Below are 20,166 nucleotides of genomic sequence, written 5' to 3'. Positions count from 1 at the left end.
GTGAGGGCGAGGGGGTGGTGATGAAATCAAAGCTGCTAGTAGCATTGACAACTGCCAAAACAGGTATTTGAGACAACAGGGTTATCTGCGAAGGAATTGCTTCTTATCCTTTGTTGACTATGTTTCAGAGAGAGGCCAAACACTCAAGGGGAGGTTCTGCCCCAGCCCATACCCACATTTCTAGCCTTTCTCCCTGCCAGAAACAAGTGCAAATCTGAACTGAGGTGCTAATACACTACAGATACAGTACTGCTCAGCTGAAACAAAGCAGTAGATCTTAACCTTCTCAAGTTCCACTGCATAATTATTTTCTTAATAATGCTTCATAGAATAGAATGTTTGGTTTGGGTTGGAAGGGACCTTAAAGATAGTCTAGTTCCAACCCCCCTACAATGGGCAGGGAACCTTCCACTAGACCACGTTGCTCAAAGCCCCATTCAAAGCTGAATGTTTCCAGGGATGGAACAGCCATAGATCTTCTGGGCAACCTGTTGCCAGTGCCTCACCACCCTCACAGGGAAGAATGTCTTCTTGATATCTAATCTAATCTTCCAGTTTAAAGCCATTACACCTATCTTATCAGATAATCACCCGTAACTAGAGTATATGATTTTCTAACAGGAGGGATCTCAGTTTATCTGCATTCTTCACTTCTAAAGCCTTATATTTCATAGTTTGGTGACCCTCTGGGAGATTCAGCTTCCTCTGTAATAACACACTGAATGGGAAATTGTGGAGGAGCATTATGGCCCGTAGCCACTTATTACATAAGACATAAAATTTCAAAAGCCCGGCTTATCCCCGATGTAATTCCGTCAGTTTCACTGTTTTGTGCCAGGACTGTTTGGTTTTGAACCTGAATGTACAAAAGGAAAGCTGTAATTTGCAGTCTCTGGCAAACAGTAAAGGAGGTGGGCCCTATATTAGGATACATGGATGCTTGGATTTTGGTCAATAGGAGGTATTTTAAAAGTGAAGTGGTTAAACTGTTAATGTAAATGGAGGGAGGGAGATTAAGAGAGGTGGGGTTTTGCACGCAGCTATTGGAAACTAACACTGCAAGGCTGCTGTTTCTCATCCGGATCACTTATTTTTTAAACGCCAGGTTTCGTATACAATCTCTTTCTCTAATCGTGAGTGGTGACGATTATACCCCTCGAGGGTATAACTGAGCAGCACCAACCATCTACAGCGGAGCAGCGCTCCTCGCCTGGCCGGTGCCCGTGACTGGGCGCGCTTCGGCGCTCCCGGGCACAGAGCGGCTCCCGAAGCGGCGGCACAGACAGCGGCACTCGGCGGCGCACGGGCAGAGCGGGTCCCCCGGGGGCGCGGGGTCCGGTCCCGGCCGCGTTCCCTCCCCCGCCGCTGCACGGGGCTCCCACCGGCAGCCGGGTCACGTGTGCGGGCCGTAATCCCGGCGAGGGGGTGTCGTTACCGGGGAAGGGGGCGGCGGGAGGAGGGGCTGCCGCCGATGAGGGCTGAAGCCGGGAGCGCGGCCGGCTGCGGGCGCCGGAGCCGCGGGCGTCGCTGCGGGCGAGGCGGGGGCTGCGGCCGCGGCCATGGCCTGGCCCTGCATCAGCCGGGTGTGCTGCCTGGCCCGCTTCTGGAGCCAGCTGGACAAGTCCGACCTCTCTGTGCCGCTCACTATCCACAACTACTCGGACATCGAGGAGCAGGAGGACGGGCCGGCCCAGCGCGGCGGGCCCCCCTCGCGGGGCAGCGCTCGCCCGCCTGCCCCGGCGCGCCGCCCGCGGGATCCCGCCGCCGGGAAGCCGAGCGGCCGCAGGAAGGGCCGGGCGGCCGCCGCCGGAGAGCCCTTCGCGGCCGAGACCCAGTACCGGCAGGACTTCAGAGCGTGGCCCCTCCCGAGGAGGGACGCCTTCCCCTGGGTCAGCGCCAGTAGCGGCGGCGGCGGCGGGAGGGACGGGGCCGCCCCCCAGCCCGCCCCGGGACGCGCCGCCTGCGCCTTGCCCGGCGGCGGCGGGAGAACGGCGATCGACGGCCCCGAGCAGCTCCGGCCGCGCTCGCAGGCGGACGGCGGCCACACCACCTCCTACAGGTAACCGGGCCCGGCGGCCGCCCCGAGCCGGGGCTGCTCCTGCCGCGGGCGGGGACGCTCCTCCGCAGCGCGGGGATGCCGGCGGGCGGGACCGCCACCGAGGGGAGGGGGACGGGGGCTGCCGCCTCGCCGGCGGGCTCAGCCTCTCGCCGAAGCCGCCTTTGCTTTTGGAAGTGCGGTCCTTTAAAGTGTCGCCTGGCCCCGGCGGCCCCTGTGCGTGCCGGGGCAGCGGGACCGTCCCCGGGCGCGCCGCCGCCCGGCCCGCGCTCGGGGAGAGGAGGAAGCACGCCGGGGGGATCCATGATTGCATCCCTGGCGCAGCAGCGCGCTACCCACCCGCTGCCGGGAGACTCGGCACCTCCGACAGCCAGAGCTGCCCGCCACCCGTCCGTGCCCAACAGCCGCACTGAGCTGCGTTCCCCGAATCCCTCGGTGCCATCATCTCTTTCCCTTTAAAACTCCTGGAATGCGACATTCATGGCGAGCCAAATTACAGCCGTAAAAGATCAGTCAGAGAAGAAGACATTTTCGGGATGTATCCCCTATGTCATCTAATGGGTAATGGAGAAAACTGTCACGAACCACCTGTCCCAATCTTTAAAAATTACTAAGTGACTTATGTTATCAATGCCTTCCTTTCTCTCTGAACAGCATGACTGATTACAGATGCTTATTTCCTGAAACAAACAGTCAGGTGAGATGCACCTAAATTCAACTCTTGTTCTTACTGACTCTCCCCATGGGAGGAGAGGGGATTTCAGCTCCTACAAGGCTGCTGTTGAATATTGTATCAGTTTCATGCTGTTACCACATGCTTCCTCTTAATGATGTTTGGCAGATTTTCATATACCGATGAGATATATTAATAGAGTAATTATTTTTATTCCAGTAGATTCTCAAGTATTTAGACTCTTATTACCTATTATGTACCTAGGAGACATTTCTCTTCATCACTGCAACTCATTAGATTATGTATCACAGTGGTTTTAAGACAAACTGGGAGCCCTGGGGGATATTGCTTAAACCACTCCTCACACAGGCAGCTGTCCTGCTCCATGTGTGGTGAACATGCAGACTTAGGAAGGATAACTGCAGTGCTTGAATTTGTGCGCTGCTTTCTCCTTTTCCACATCTCCCCGGACGATCACAGAGTGATTATTATTCTTAAGCCAAAACACACTTCAATTTGAAAGCAGCACAGGAATTACTTCAGAGAAACCTGCCTAGAACAAGACTAGCAAGGTTCACGTCTCAGAAACACATCCATCTCCACCATTTTGTTGAAGCTTCCCCCTGCTTCTTCAGCCTGACCCCAGAGGAAGGCTGCATTAGCCTGCATTAGAGCTGCAGCTGCCCTACAGCTGTTTGAATGCTCAGCAAAGTCACTTCTCAAACCTTCCTTCCCTCTGACTTCTCTGCTCTTACACGGGGCTCTCAGCTACTATTATCAAAGAACAAGAAGTTTACAGATCAGGCGACAAATTACTGGCTGGGACAACATACCAACATGGAAATCAAAACAAGTTTTACAAAAAGTAAGACTTCAAGTTATTTAAGGAACTCCTCACTGCTGAAAGGAGGAGGAGTGCAGGACAAGGATGGAGGCACGAGCCAGGGCAGCCACACCAGAACAAAGTTCTCACGTAAAACCTTTAAGCTGTTTGAATACACAGTACACAACTGATACAGATGGGACTATGTAAATCAGGCCACTCTTGCCTTATTCCAGTAATTCCCATGGTTTCTTTGGATTATCACCTAGTACAACATTGCATTTAAGAAGTCCCTGTACCACTGAGCACACAGGAGTCACAACAAGCAGCAGGAGAAAAGTTCACAATAGCTTCACAGGCTGCAAGATTCTACTTTCATTTATATTTGTCTCTTTTTGTTTTTTAAAGAAAGACTAAGCAGGTACTTGGCAGAGTTACTCATTTTCAGTTACACTTGGGGCACTTGGTTTATATTGGGTAGCTTCAGTCATGGCAAAGCCCCAGGAGCAGTGCCACAGTCTGAATTAGGAAGGGGTGATCACAGCACCCCCACCTTTGGTGAGCTGAGCACTCACAACCACAAGGACATTTCCACTAACACATTACAGTTCATTCCTCTCCTCTTATTTTCCAAAGGCAGCATTGCAGTCTGCAAACACTTATCTTCAGGTAGTAGCTGAACAGCACCATTAAGGATTGATCTTCTTCATCTTCCTCTCTGACAAAGACTAGAAGGACCCTCCTTGTTCATTGAACTGTCCCTTGGTGGCCACACACAACTCCACTACGCTCTGGCCACAGGGACCTGCCCCATGTCTTGTAAGCTGCACCCACCCACAGGTGAGAAGGCAGAAGGAAAGTCAGATCACCTGTGGTAGAGGCAGAGTAGGGGGGGTTTCTCTAACTGGGGGCAGCTTTGTCCTGAGGAGAAGGTTGGTGAGCCACATTATGTCTTTAGGGAGGGTGGGAAAAGGGAGAGTGTCCTGCAGAGACATGCAGGCAAGGACCTCTGCAGGTAGATGCTTAGAGAGGAGCAAAGGTATGGAAAACATACACATTTTTGGTAAGACGCTCATTTCCTTGCTAGGGAGAACCTTGGGGAGATTCCTCCTTTTCTGCTGTTGCAGGAGTATCAGCCCATCCCTATAGCCCAGCCTGAGGACTGGGCTCTCTGTATGGGGAGCTGTGTCCACCCTCACAAGAAATGGGTGATTTGAGTCCTTTGTGCTCCAGGTGCTTCAGCAGCTCTGTGCCCAGCCAGGTCAGGCACACACCACGAGGCTCTTCCTGGCAGGATCTGCTCCTGCAGTGTGGACACTGCTGGTCAGCAGCCTCCAGCTGTACTGTGTGACTGTGTCAGGTCTCAGCAGCTGGCTGGGCTTGTTTAATGTGAAAAGGGAGGGCAAGGCAGGGCATTGAACAAGACATGCAGAAAAGTTGGAGTTGATACATGGTCCACTTTTAATGGCAGTAGTGGTTTTCTTGCTTGACTCTGTAAGATGTTGGGGTTTTCTTTTTTTATGTTCTGTGGTTTGTTTGTTTTGTTTTGTTTTTTTTAATGCAGGAATTTTGACTGCATGGTTCTACAACGGCCTATTGTGTTTGTTTCTGTGAAGCACCCAAGGGTAGTGGTGAGTCCCCTGTAACATGCAGCACCATTTGATGTGCTTTTGTGCATAAGTGCTCTGCTCCTGTGAGACTTCATTCTGCATGCTGCTTTTAGTTCAGAAGGAAACTCAGCTGTGTACAAAACTGTCTGTACATGGTTAAGCCAGTCAGCCTGACCTGGCATTTCCCAGCACAAAACAAACCCATGGGATCAATATCCAAGACCGAGGGCATCTTTCTATGGCCAGGATAAAGGGTAGGGGGTAGTGGAAGAATACCTGTACTGCTGAGGAAGCAAAGACTTTTGATTTTGAAATAATAACTCTGAATAAAAGGTGGAAGGACAGCACAGCTGCTTGGCCTACAAACTATTACCCTATGTCCCCAGATCTTTGGGGCAGCTTCCTGATCCCTCCAGTCCCTGGATTTTGGCTGAGTTCTGCAGGAGCTGAATGAAGTCAAACCCCAAGGGGCTGCATGGTGGGTGCTCAGGCACACAGGCTGAGGCAGATCGATACAAGCTGCACTTGAAAGGCTAAAATGGGATGTGCTCCAACTATGAAAAGATCCCAGGGACTGCTGCAGAGGGTTGCAGTAGATTATACCTTACTGACGCTGGAGGAGGCAGAAGAAAGTGCTGAGTGGCCCCTCTGCACCTTCCCAAATGTTTGTCCTTTGGCATCATGGAAGTGACTTCTCCCTTCAGCAGTAAGTTGCAGGTGGTGTGTACTTTTGGCTTGCACACAATTAATTGTAGTACTAGGTCTTGATTGCATTTAGCAGACATTCTAGAAATAGAGAAGTGCTTTACTTAGCTCTCTTAATAGAGGATGAGAGAAGCTGGTGCTGTCAGCAGGTATCTGCAGCTGGCTCTGTTCTCTGGATATCATTTTCTTACCTTGTTACAAGGCAACAGGGATAAGGCACGACCTCCCTGCCAGGGCCGGTATTACTGGGAGAACCCTGTTCAGTGCTCAGCTACACTATAGGTCACTTCAGACTTCAGTTTTCCCTTCAGTAACCTGTCAGCTTTTGGAAAGCACTTCAAATGTGTAAAGGAAAATGTTGCACCAGAGTTGCGAGGGATTGTTTTGCCTGTTCTTCCCCCACCCATTGGCTTTGCTTGTATTGGCACTCGGGGAACTGGGAGGATGACTGCAAATTTCTGCACACGTGCACAATGCCAGCCCTGAGCACAGCCTGATCTCTGCAGTTGGAGTTTCCACAGGACAGGTGTTCTGAGCAGGCAGGAGAGTCAAGAGCACCCAGCTTGTTCACAGGTGGGAGGCACAGCAGTAAAGCAGACCAAACTGGGCCCCAGAGATCAAGCAATTTTGTTCTGATGAGAAGAAACCTCATTAAGAGCTGGGGTAATTAGGGGGAAAGGTGTCTGTCATTGCTAATGATTTTTTGGAATAGTGGGGTGGAAGATGCCCCAGCAAACTGAATTCCCACCTTCTTGCATGAGAACTCAACATGTGCCATTCACTGTGACCATGGAACAGACATCACCCCGCCAGAAGCGACGCTGCAGAACGAAGGGGAATGACGCTTTTCCCCATAGCTATGGATGCAGTCACAGAACATCTTACTTGGCTGCCTCTCCTATTCATTCGCCTTCAAGTAATGCTTGTGCAGAGAAACAAGGTGACCTGTGGTGACTGCTTCACAATGAAAAGCATCTTATTTCAGCTGTGCAGAAAACAAAGAAAATACCTGTGCTTGTGTTCCGTAATATGGGATCAAAGTACACACCTGAGCCAGCAGGGTTAATAGTACTGCGTATGAGGAGCTCCATCCTTGATCCAGCAAGATCTTTAAATGCATGCTTATCCTCAATAATAACAGTAAAGCTTTTATAATCAAGGCTTACAGTTATCTTTACATTCTTAAGTGTCTTGCTGCTTGGGGAAATTAATACTGAAGCCTCTGATTTTTACGCTGTTTAACAAGAAAGCTTACTTGGTGCAGGCATTGGGATGGATCCAGAGGGGCTCACTGTGCACTGCATAGCCTGGGTGGGGAAGGGAGGGCTTGGAGGGGGACAGAGGCATGTGAGGGGAGAGCCAGGTGAGCTGGGAATAGAGGCTCAAGAGAGGGTGTCTGTTGTGCAAAGTATGCTGCAGAACTGGAATGGGGAAGATTCAAAGCTGTTGCATAAAGTAGGAGGAACTTCCTCCCCTCAATGTACCCTCAACCTTAGATTAGAGAAAAAGGGGAAAGAATGAAAAGTGGGATAATGACAGAAGTCAAGACCCTCAGACCTACCCACACACCCCCATTCACACAGCTCCAATAAGAGGGAAGCAGCTGCCCGTCCTATCAGACCACTGTCAGTTCTCCTTCCTTAGGCATCTGTTTGTGAGCAGAGCAACCTCTTAAAACTCACTCTAAGACAACAGTTTGAGGCTTAAGGTTTTGTTTGGTCCTTTCAGTCCAGTCTTTTGCTGTTGCTTCTTTCCTGTGAGTTATGAGCAGCTCCAAGTACTGCCTGACCTTCCTGCAGGTGAGAGCTGAGACAGGATTCATCCAGGTGTCTTCTGCTTTCCTCCTCTATAATTCCTGTGTGCTGGTCTCTTCCTCTCTGCTATGTCTTTTCCCTACCCCTCTATTTTTTAACCTCCATCTGCCTTTTCTTTCCCCCACTTCTGTCCTCATGCTGGGCTTTTTGGCTGGGTAGGAGAATGGGCACAATCTGCTCCTGTGTCCAAGGACTGGAAGGGCCTCCAGCACCCCACCAGTGTCTGCCACAGCTCAGAGGAGAAGCAGTTTAATGGCTCAGTTATCCAAGAGGGCTTCTGACTTTGTCCATCACACAGAGCTCTCATCACTGCAACCATGACTCGTGACATTTGCAATCCTCCATTTGCCAGGAGATGCCACAGCATCCTCCCTGGCCTAGTGGGGTCTTTGCCAACAAGCAGACTCAGCCTGTCCTCTGGGAGAGCACCACTGGCCACACAGCTCTGCCTGGGCAAACCAGCTCCATGGCCCTGCCAGGAACCTGCAAGGAGCTGTGTCACAAACAGGGAGACATTTCACCCCACACCTTCTGCCCAAACCCCTTGCACACCAGTCTGGCTTCCCCAACAGACATCTAGAGTAGTGTGTACTTTGAGAAGAAAGTAACAGAGACTCCCAAGCTGTGCACACAACTTTCCTCCTGAAGGGAAAATTGGAGAAATGTTCATTGTGCTGTTCAATTCTCACTGGCGTATTGGGTCTGAGAAGGAATAAGACACTGAAGGAATGAGCACAAACTAGCTCAGGCAGCGTAGCTTTGAGTTATGGTCAGCTATACACAATGAGCCTTTTTCTCCATTTCTTAAATAAGAAATGGGATTGTAATGCAGCAGCTCAGAACTGCCATGGATAATTAATCACGGAAAGCAAGCTGTGACATAAAGATGAAGTACTAAAATGACAACTGTGATGGCATTGGTGGTGTATGATCAGGCAAAGGAATAGTATCAATGCTGAAGATAAATCTGTATGGAAACAGCAGCTCCAGCCTGGTCAGTGTTTCCATTTTCTGCCTTCCCATGCCCACCAGAAGAGTCCTCCATCTCTGTGAAGTTAGAAACATTTCTAGGTTAGATTTTCACTAGGTCAGTGAAATAAAAAGGATTTTGCAGGCAGCTTTCTCTGCAGGGCCAGAAAACCTTTGTGGAGCACATGAAATGGGAAGAGCTGGAGGCAGCAATTAGTCCCAGTCACTACATGGTTCGCAGCACCCAGCAGCTTGAGCTGCAGCAGCACTGTGTCTGGAAAGAACAGAAGGACCAATCCCAAATCCATCATTCCCAAAAAATGCCCTGAAGTTTGCAAGGCCACAGGGCAAATCATGGTGGGGCTTCCCCCCTGCCTGGGCTGTTAGCTGGTCTTGCTCACTAGGGGAGGGAGATGGCACCCAACCACCAGCTCTTGTCAAAGCTGGGCTTCATCGTAAACTCCTGGTAATTTAATAGTCCAGTGCTTTTTTCTGTTTCTAGCCTATACATTAGCTGTATTCCCATGGGGGTTAAACTGTCCCAGCAGGCCACTAGCTTCCCTCTCCACACTGCACAGATCCAAACCTTTCCCTCCAGACACATCCCCACACAGTACAAAATACATGCCTTTTTTTGTGCTCTGTTAACCAATTTTGAGAAAGAGCAAAGAAACAAATGACAAAGCATTGATTTATATGATGAAAGCAGTTCCACAAGGGGCAACCACCTGCAAAAAGCCGCTTCTTAATTCTTCCTAGAGTGAGTTGGAGGTACAGAAACAGCAGTACAATAAAAGCAGCCCTTCCCTTTTGATCCATACTGTTTTAAATCTTGCATGCTACTCAGGAGGCCTTTTTCTTTTACAACCCCAGTGCTTTAGTACTTAGAAGTACCACTGGATCATTTCTATATATGGAGATCAAAAATCTCACCTCTAGGTTGTAGTAGTGGAGCACAAAACAGAACCTAAAGAGAGCCTGGACACTGAGTTATGGCCTAGAGGCTACTTCCCCTCAACTGCAGGTCCTTGCAGACCCAAAGTAACCTGACAACTGCTGCTGTCTAGGGACAGGAAGAGGAGGAGGGGTACAGCAGGAAGGATGAAGATGACCATGTCCAGCAGCAACAGACAGTCTTGCATGTTCATCCCCAGCAGCAGCTGGATGTCGCATCACACAAGGGTACAAGGGAGAAGGAAGACAGTCACTAATCTTGACATTTGACATCTTAAACTAAGCACATTAAAACCAGGTCATTCCTCGTCCCCAGGCTTGGAGTAGCTCATGCATTTCAACTCCACTCATGATTCCAAGACCGATTTCTAGTCAAGTCACCAAACTGGTATTTTGGCTTATGTTCCTTCTAACTCTTGGCTATACAGCTGGAGATGAGAGCCTGTATCCTGCAAGCTGAAGGGCAGAGCAGATTTAGTTAGCTGCACTTTCTGTATCAAAGGTTACAATATTAATTTCTTGTTTTAAGTACCTCAGCTCCCAGAGGAGATATATTGTCTACGTTGTGCCCAGCCCTTCTCTGTGGCTCAAAGTCCTGGGTTTACCCAGTGGGAAATCCTAAACCCAGATTGTGGGTCTGGGCCATGACTATATCTGCCCTCACATTTCTGATTCTGTGGCTGAAGGCAGAGCATTTCCTCAGTGCATGTAGGTGCCTCAAAAATAGTTTTGACTGTTCAGGGTGAGAGGAGAATGGTTTGGCTTTGAGCCAAAATGAGGATCCTGTGATCCAAAAGGGCTGTGTTTGGGGGTCTGCCAAATCAGCAAATGATCTGCTATAAAGCAGTGAGACAGATCTGGCTGTACAGACAGGCAGCACAGTCACTCATTGCAAGCTGAGGACACACTCTATTGCAGCGAGGAGACCAGTCAGCATGAGGTTGAATGGTTAGGAATCAATGCCACCAGCATTCCTGAGGAAATTGGGCTTTATGTGGAGTGGCAGGTTCCAGTTCCTAGAAACTGCTGGGATGTAATTGATGGTTTTGTACCATTTTGCTGGTATTTTGCCCAGTAGCTCTGTGTCCTCCCTCTGGCTGTGCAGCAGAGCAGAGCTCAGATTGAACATTCACACACATCTGGGATTCCCTGCTGAAAGGTTGCCTTCTTGGGGCATCACTTGGCCAAAATCACCTTTCTGCAAAGGTGCTCCCTGACCCTGAGGTGTTAGAGCAGCAGGAACCCCACTACCAGCTCCAGGAGAGCTGCATGGGCACTCACCTGCTGCCTGAGCAGGCCCGAACAGCAAGGTGCAGAGAAGGCAGAAGGTGGCTGCTCAGGACAGTGAGAGCAAACTGATTATAAACAAGATTTGCAATGGACATAGAGCCCTGACAGAGGCCTGGCTTTGCTTTCCGACAGCAGCTCTTCCATAGAGCAATACCCGTTACTGACTGAGTGGATTTAAGAACTCGCTCCACCCTCACTCAAGCTGACAAACTGCTGTCAGCCCCAGCAGCAGGTTCCTGCTCCTTTCCTTGTGCCTGCAGCTGTACTCATCCATCCTGTCAGGAGGCTGCTGCCAGCAGCTAACTTGGTCAAGAAAGAGATATTTAATTTTTTGGAATTAATTTTGTTAGCATGCTGGTTTCTCACTGGCTTAGATACAGTCCAGGGTTGTACCCTGTATCTACAAATCAGCAAAGAAATGAGGCAGCATTTTAAGGCTGAGTCTATTATTAGAAATAAAACATAAACCAGGCAGTGGTTATATCACTTTGGTGATATACTGAAAGGATCATGTCCAAACTACACATTCTAAAATAATACTACACACTCATGCACCTTAAAATAAGATTTTTAAAAGGGGAATTTGCATCTACTATCAAAATAGCAAATAGCGTGCTTGGGAAAAAGGAAAAACAGAAAGGCTGTGATCAAAGCTAAACTGTACACATTAAAACACAGTCTGTTTCCCTAGCCTGGGCACTAAGGACTCAGTCTTACCCCTTGATCTTGTATATAAGCCGATAGTAAAATGCAGATATTATTGAAGTATGCCAGGGTATGAACATAAAACTGTCACATCTCAGTTAGTCACCTCTCCCTTTGCTACAGAAACTGCCTGTTGGTTGCCAGAGATACGTACACAAACAGAGCAGACTCCTGTCTTCTGAGAGAAATGAGCCAGCTCAGCTGGCTGCTACTGCAGCATTCAGAGTCCTAATGGAGAGGCATCAGTGAGGCCTGTCTGTGACAAGGGGTACAGAGAAGCAGGGAAAAGGCTGCAGAAGGGACCTGGCAGCCAAGCTGAGCCAGACCCTGCTGTGCTGTTCTTTGGTGCTCTCGAAACATGGTCTGCCCCTTTCTCAGTGCAGTCTCTGCACCTGTTTCTCTGATGGCACTTGGCTGACTAATCCTCGGAGCAGTGATGCCTTCTCAGACATCACCATGCGGATTTAAAGTACTTCCCCCCGAAGGAAAATCATCTGCAGAAGCATCTGCCAGCTGAGATGGTGTCTCCCTTTGGATGCATTTCAGACTGGGCTGCCACAGCTGTGCAGCACAGCACACGTTGGCAAACCTGGCTCCTGTTGAGAGCCAGAGCCAAGGAAGGGAACACCAGCACACTCTCTCCACATGGGAGGGCCAGGCACCAGACCAAGGGGTTTTACATAGTGGCCAATGAGCTAGACATGTTTTACAATGTAAGTGGTCAATGGGCCTTCTTGCAAAAAGTCTTTTTTGAATTTTTCTTATCCAGGAGGGAAGCACCAAGCACTGCCAGGAGAGAGCACATTTTGCAGGAATAAAAGGAGAGTTAAGTCAGGCCAGCCAGTTAGCCCAGTCTGTGCTCTGTTGCACCTTTCATCATGGGCTTTGTGAGAGAGGCAGGCCTCTACACTCAGTACTTCTTTTATTCTCAGTATGCCTTAGACAAGTTCAATCTTATTAACTGATTACAACCAGCCTTGCCTTCTGGCTTTGCAACAACTCTGAGCAGAAGCACCCAATGAATATATTGTGTTTTATGGGTTCTTCTGTCTTGACAATCTCATTTCAGACAAGAGTATCGCCCATGGACTGGAGCCAAACCATCCAAGCCTATAAAGACAAAACAAGGCTTCATTATGCCAGAAGACCGTTTTGTTCAAGAGACAAGCTACAAGGCAGACTTTAAGGTAATTAACAGTTTTTAAAAATCCTAAAGTCAATGAGAGTAAAGCCCAAAGTGTACACATTAGGAACTACTCATTTTTTAGCAGTGGTGTGTGTAGCCATGTCCTCACTGACCCCTCTTTCATCACTGCCCATTAGGTAACGTGGTCATCCCTTGTCTTCAGAGATATGTGCTAGACAATGTTATACTTTAACTGGTCATCATTCAACCCATAATTCAATGCCTCAAGTGGATACCTTATGTACAAGGTGTGTGTGTGCCATCCCCTCTCTGTGTGTAAGGTGCAATCAACACCCTCTGCACACCCTTGGAGTGGTCAGTGTGCACCAGCACTAGGGCTGCAGTGTGAGATTCAGCCAACATCAACCACGGGCACAGGTGTTTGCATGGGAACCTTTGCAGATCCCTGCCTGAGGAACAGCACACACCCAGGCAGGACAAAACTCCCCCATGCTGGTGGGGGCAGAGGCTGCCCCCACTACCAACACCCAGGAGGACACAGCTGTGGTGAGCAGCCAAGCTGCACAGCTCTTGGGCCTCTGAGACTTCCTTGGGATTTTCCTGTGAGTTTCTACAACCCTCTATACCAGTGAAGATAATTTTCTTGTTCATGAAATACATGTTACTGAAAATCCCCCGAGGAAATGTTCTCTCTGTACTCAGCATTTTCCCTAGCAGGGCCCCACACACTCCCCATCCCCACAAGGAAGGAAAGTGCACACTGACAAGGCTCTGGTTTAGCTGCTTTTGGCATTAGACCACCAAGGAGAGCAGCACCTCACAGCCGACTGCAGAACTGGTTCTGCTGCACTGAGTGATTCAGAAAGCAGAGATGGGGCCGGGGCTGAACTCCCCAGCCACAGTGTGCTGTACTGCTAGAGGTTATAGCAGCTACTCCAGGGCCACACGTAAAAAGTAAATCTTTGCCTTGGAGGAGACAAGGAAGAAGTGTTTAATCAGCAGACAGTCAAGTGCCTCCTCCGCAGAGGATTGCCAGCACACTGCTGCGACAAGGCACACGATGGGTATATCCAGCTCTGCTGCAAGTGGGACAGTGACCTCAGGCAAAACAGAATTTGCAAACCTCACCAAAATTTCCTCCTTGCTCTAAATAGTCTGGGCTGCTTACCGAGGTGCAGCAATGAGGATAGAGGGTATTTAACCCTTAAACCTTGTATTTTAATGCTTGTGAATTTAATTTTTCATTTTGACCCTAGAGGGGTCAAAATACAGTGTCTTCCTATTTAGCAGATAGGATGCAAAGGAGAGGGTCCTAGATGAACCCCTCAGAGTCCCTATCCCAGTTCTCAAGGAAAGGAAAGGAAGACTGGAATCCCAGACACAAACATTTGCTGCCCAGGACACTGCACTCTGAACCACGCAGCAAAGGTCTCGTGTCCTGGAGCCCCAGGGTACAGCCTCTCTCACAGACAGCATGAGAAAAGTGTAGTCAGGAACAAAGATGGTGCCAAAGAGCCACCAGTTCAAAGAGAAGCCAGACTGTCTCTGGTTCACACTTGATCATTTGGACTTTCCCTCTGGCCTGAAAGCCCTGGCTTTGCCAGACATGTGAGAGTCAGGTTTACATTCTGTCCTGACAGCCTACACAGAGGACTCAGGGGAATGGCTCTCCCCAGCTGCTGAGCTGTGCACAGGCTGTTTGTGACATATCATTTGTTCCTCAGTGTGTCAGATGCATCCCCAGAGGAACGGAAAAATCGGAACAATGAAATAATAACAACCAGATCAATAGCTTTCCCTTTTTCCCTATACTCTCTTTGCCTGTGGTCTTGCTCTTCTTTCTCTGCTTGGATGGTGCCCATCAGCATACCCAGCAGAGCTTTCCACCCTTTCATGTTTTATGGCCAGATTCACCCAGAGTCCTGGGCTGGATGTACATCTATGGCCACTGCAGTTTCAAAACCTTTGGGTTTTCAGCATTAAGGATGACTGAAGCATCCAGGTGTCCTTCATGCTTCAGTACAACCAAAACAGATACATATTGCATGTAATTATGACTCCACAGACACTAGAGAGAACAACAACTTATCTCTGCCTTTCCTTTCAACATCCTTATCTGAGTCCTTGAAGTTTCACAGCCTGGCACGGCCTGTTCTCCTTTGGGTACTCCAGGTCTGTTCACATCAGACATAGATCATAGCCCCATAAAGCATTACAATGGAACATTTTGATGGAGCCCAGATGGCATTCTCCAGAAGGTTAAGGACCAGACACACACCACTGTAATTCCTCTCACTTAAAATCCAGCACCAGGCCAGCGGTGAATTTGTTGTGATGTTTGTAGAGTATTTGCCAGCAGGGCTTTGTGAAGAGGCAGCTCTTCATCTTGCAGAAGCTGGCTCCAGCCAAGGCCTGCCCAGCCATGGTTATCCCCATCACACCACACACCTCCAGGTCCAAGGGCTGGGTTACAACTACGTCCCTCCTCACTGGCACAGCATCGCACCTGCCCTTGAATCACCCTGCACGCCAAGGCCAGTCTCACCGATGCCCAGCCAAGAGATAACACTTGTTGGGTAGTGGCACGTTACAGGGAGAGCAGATAGATCCTCACAGCACTCCAGATCTCTCGGACTCTCTAGACAGTTGTACTCTGTGTCACACTAACATTTCTCTCTCCCCTCACCCCACTAGATCCCAGAGGTGAAGACCAGGTTCTCCCCCAACCCTTCGGCTGTTTTCCAAGCGCCATCGCGGATCCTCAACGTTTGAACCCGGACCCTCCTCGCACCCAGGCAGCTTAAACGCACGTTTCTGTTAAGATGTATCACTATGCAATTTTCACGAGGAGTGTTAAGATCAAAGAACCGGTGTTATCAACAGCAGCTCCAGTGATTAATGATATGCACACACACTTTCTGTTAACACAACAAACCGCAAAGCGCTTGGTTTAGAACTGGCAAAACACCCTGTGAGGAGTGACCTAGTTTTTCACAGGAGCAGGTTCATTACTATGCCAGCTGGCGTCACATTAGGAGATTGACTTTGGGCAGCAAAGGTAGGATTGCAGGCAATGTCCCTATGCATAGCTACACAGGGTAGGAGGGAAAACAGTCACAACGGGACAGATAATTAAAACCCAAACCAGTTTTATTTAGCAACACCCTCTAAGTGGGCCAGAGAAAGACCAGGGAGTAGTCTGGCCCTTTCTTGAGGGGTTTTGGAAGTAGGACCTCAGATGGCATCACCAGAAAGCACAGCTTCACAGGGGCTGGTCTGAACTTCCAGGGTTGTTTTAGAAGCTGGAGGAAGCAAACGTCATTAAACTCTAAAATAAATCTGGCACAGGCAGTGTTTTGGGCTTTCCAGCTGGAAGGCTGATGCAGGAGCAAGAGGGGGCTGAAATCCAAGAGACAGCCCTGATAGCAGGCTGGTTTGTAGAGAAGTACATGGACACAGCCAGGCACCCACCAGGCTCCTCCAGAGGATCTAAGATACTTATGTAATTTGTACAGCTGTTCGGGTGAGTGTAAATATTGTACATGGATTTTACCTAAAGCAATTTGTGATCCTTTAATGAAAAGGACATGCTTACAATTTTAATAAATGTTAACTCTTTGCATATGCAAGGTGGAAAATATTGCCTTGAAATTCCTAAATTATTGCCTGTATATTGGTAATGCTAATGCTAGGAACAACCACAAGCGAATGTTACTTAGAAACTCTTCTTACAGAAAAATGTAATGTAGAATGTAAGCCATCTGTCATTTCTGAGATAGGCCATTTCAAGTGTCATTGTTCTGAAGCTGATTTTTTTAGACTACTGCGCATTTAACTTTTGCTGAGGTACACGTGTTTTAAGAAACCATTTTTTTAGCCTTTGTTCATCAAGACTTTACAATTTCTATTAATAAGTTATGCAATATAATTAGTCTATTGCTTATTTAATGGTTTTACTAATTATTTTGGGAAAAAAATTTGAAAAACTTTATGTGTTTGTAACACGTGTGTTGTCTAGAACGAAGGGAAACTATCCTCAGACTTGAACAGGGATCAGATATTCATTCACATGTAATGAAACAGACTTTAACACAGGAGCATTTGTTCTTAAACTTCCTTCTAGCTGAAGCCTAAGGCAAATTTAATGAGGATTCTGCAAACACGTATGCATTGCTGATAACTCCCATAAGAACAATTCTTGAACTGTTGGCATGTGGATTGTACTTGGAATACATGCAGACAGCATCTTCTCACTGCATTGTGTGAGAATTTAATGGTGCCATCTCTGTTCGCTGTAGCAGGACCGAACACAACCACCAGAATATGGAACACCTGCAGTAAGCTGTGTTTGGGGGGGAACAAACACAGGATGGCACTTCCCACACTCATCCTTGGACCCATAGGAACCTACAGTAATCCCAGTGCTTGCCAAAATAATATTTCAGGAGATTAATTTTTCAGGATATTAATTTGAAACATTCAAACTGTACTAAAAGTTTTGCATGTTAGATGTTTCTAAGAATTTGATCTGCTTGTTTAATCTCTTTATAATGTTTTTAACAGTTTTGTTCAAATAATTTAAGTTCGTTTCAATCCTGGACTTTATTAACAGCAAGAAAAAAAAAGAAAAAAAAAAGGAGAAATTGTCTATTCTCTCTTCTTAATTCACTGTATTTCTTAAAACAAAAACAACCCAGGTTTAAACAAACTGGTAATATAATAAGCTTGTATTTTATCAAATGGACTGGATTTAATTTAATAAATTAAAATGTATTTTGTCTATTGGTTCTTTCCCAAATTTTTTTTGTTGTAAAGCATAACCCTCAGATGAGTCAACTTTGCAGGACAATTTATCACTGCACGCCTGTGTTGCACACCTGCACGAGCAGGACAGCAGAGCACAGCAGACACCAAGCAAGGTGTTGGGGCAATGCATTCAGAGCCATCAGCAGTCAATTCCTTACTCCTGGAGCTTGCCTGCAGGCACAGCCCCCAGCAAGAACAGCTTCTAAGGCACACTTCAAGCTGCAGCCACTGCTGATCCAAAAGCACAGCTGCTTTCCAAAGGAAGCTGTTGCTCTGCAGAATCCATAGTCACTCATGGGACTTTTCCCAGACCTTTTCAAAGGGAAAGCAAACTGTTCAGCAAGCAGCCATCACCGTGAAGGGCAAAAGGGGATGAACCAATGACACTAATTTGCTACATTCCCTATGAAATGCACAGAGGGTAGATCAACTCTGATGCAGGTGCCACGCTCTCAGGATCCCTTTCAGATGTGCCCACAGTGTTCCCTGTTTACAGTTTCACCTCAGTTTCACTCTGCCATCCCACAGAGACCACAGGAATTGAATTTTAACAGATACCGTCGCTTTACAGTTACTCCCAATAACATTTCTGTCAGTAAAGATGCTGAAAGTACAACTACCTTCCCCAGGCAGTGGAAGGCCAGCTTTTCTAGCTATGCCTCAGAAGACTTCCAGGAGAAAGCCAAAAGCTCACGAGCTGCTGCCTGGCTCCAACTACTTGAGGGGCAAACTGAGGAGGTACTTACCACTGTAAGGTCCAGGGTGATGCCACTGGCTGCCAATGTCTGCAGCTCACCTGATTTTGTATGAAAAATGCCCACCTCAGCCAAATTGAAAGATATCAAACTAAGTTCCTCTGAAGAAGGCAAATCCACACGCATTTCGCAGGCTCCAGGGAGTCACTATGCCAGGACTGCTTCCAACGCTGTTCTTACGCTAGTATTTGTCTTCCCAATTGCTTTGGGCCCATGTCCAAGTCCCTCCAGGCTTTCCAACTGTGAATCACACTGCAAACAAGGGTTATTTGACACATAAAAAAATGTCCTTTAAAAGGAAAGTTTTACACCTGAAGCTTTATAATTTACTACCTCTAGGGTGGCACTGAGCCTACTTGTTTCATTTATTCCTCCTGACACCTTGCCTGTTGGGATGCTGAGGGCGAGTTTTATGCCAGGCAGCTGTGAATATCTGCACTGCCACATGCTCAGGTCTGTGCAATACTCCACTGCTCAGAACAGTTCTCATTGAAAAGTTCACAAGCAGCACGTTACTGTTTTGCCAGCTTACATAAACAGCACATTTCTCTCTGCATTGCTCTAATTTCTTTGAGGGTGAACAATGATGTGCAAACCCATGACCTCTGTCTTACTCATACCGATTTCCTCTATCCTGGCCACTGCAGTAATGTACGATCCTAAGGATCTACATGGTTTGCCACAGACAGATTGCTAGTGCCATGCATCCCAGAGGCTGTGTTTGTTTCCAGAGCAGAGATGGCACAGGTGTGGAAAATCCCTTGTTTCTGGTGGGACAGGCTTTGATGTCAGCCAGACCACCTTGAGACCAGACGCACCATTTGTGCCTGTGCCAGCTCTGTGTGCAGAGAGCTTAATTCCTGAAGTAATGATCCCGCACGTCTGGGCACGCTGCACCTGCCCCCACAGCCCAGGATGTGCTCACCTGTGCGAGGGCAGGGAGGGAGGCACTGGGGGGCAGTGCCAAGGGCTCTGCCCACAGGGCACAGCCAGCCTTCCTCAGCCCCCTGTGCTAGTTCAGGAGGCACTTCTGTGGGATTGAGCACAAATAAGGAGTTTTGCAGCATTTTCAAAAGACAACAGCGCATTAGTCTGCTCACAAGCACCCACCACTCCTCCCCACAGCCGGGGGAGAACACAGGAGTTTGTTTTCCTTATTTTTTCCCGTTCCTGTCCGTGTCACGTGTTGGTGCCCAGCACTGGCAGCAGGTGGAGGGGAGTCTCTGTGAGAGGAGAGGGGTCTCAGAGGGGAGGGCAGAGTTGTGGGGGGTGTCTGTGAGGGGAGGGCAGAGTTGTGGGGGGTGTCTGTGAGGGGAGGGCAGAGTTGTGGGGGGGTGTCTGTGAGGGGAGGGGGCTGCCCTGTGCCGGCCACCCCAGGGCAGCCAAGGGAGCCGAACCCCTGAGAGGAGCCGGCTGAGCCCAGTGCCTGAGGGACGGAGGAGGCAGCAGTCGGGAGTGAAGGACTGGAGAAGTCAATCTGAGGAAAAATGAGTTGGGGGGGGGACACACATGATGCTTTTTTCAGTTGTTTTTTCTTGTCTTTGCTTCTCACCATCCAGTTCTACTTGGCAATCCATTCAACTAATTTTCCCGAAGTCGAGTCTGTTTTGCCTACGGCAGTAACTGGTACGTGATGTCCCTGGTTTTATCTACAGAGACTGCCTTGATCTGAGCAGAACAGTGGTGGAGTCCCCATCGGTGGAGGGATTTCCCAGATGTGCAGATATGGCACTTGGGCACACGGTTTTGTGGTGAACGTGGCAGTGCTGGGTTTACTGTTGGACCCGATGGTCTTAGTGGTCTTGTTCAAACTGAATGATTCTCTGGTAAATTATCCTGACCCACAAGCTTCTTCATCT

The 20,166-nt window shown here is 48.5% G+C and overlaps 2 protein-coding genes across 3 annotated transcripts in view; one reads left to right on the top strand and one right to left on the bottom strand.

Annotated features, from left to right (window-relative positions):
* Positions 1-1,125: 1,125 nt before the first annotated feature.
* On the top strand, positions 1,126-17,528 carry MAP6D1 (MAP6 domain containing 1). Its single transcript, XM_064666971.1, has 3 exons — positions 1,126-2,059; positions 12,669-12,786; positions 15,441-17,528. Exons 1-3 carry the CDS (start codon positions 1,560-1,562, stop codon positions 15,516-15,518), a joined length of 696 nt encoding a protein of 231 aa, XP_064523041.1. The 5' UTR covers positions 1,126-1,559; the 3' UTR covers positions 15,519-17,528.
* The window catches only part of YEATS2 (YEATS domain containing 2), a 53,126-nt gene continuing 48,838 nt past the window's right edge, over positions 15,879-20,166 (bottom strand). The window contains exons 30-31 of one of the 2 annotated variants that reach the window (XR_010433224.1): positions 18,299-18,559; positions 15,879-17,864 (exon numbers count right to left, since the gene is read on the bottom strand). Coding sequence is in view for 1 of the 2 variants with exons in the window: in XM_064666960.1 (XP_064523030.1) it covers positions 18,484-18,559 (76 nt within the window). In the remaining variant the exon portion in view is untranslated. Of the gene's footprint in view, positions 18,560-20,166 lie in introns of both variants that reach the window. The other variant, XM_064666960.1, reaches the window with a different exon arrangement.

The sequence above is a fragment of the Pseudopipra pipra genome, chromosome 10 (genome assembly GCF_036250125.1).
Source record: "Pseudopipra pipra isolate bDixPip1 chromosome 10, bDixPip1.hap1, whole genome shotgun sequence".
Lineage (NCBI taxonomy): Eukaryota > Metazoa > Chordata > Aves > Passeriformes > Pipridae > Pseudopipra > Pseudopipra pipra.
The sequence above is the reverse complement of the archived record's forward strand: the minus strand, read 5'-3'. Positions and strand labels throughout refer to the sequence as shown.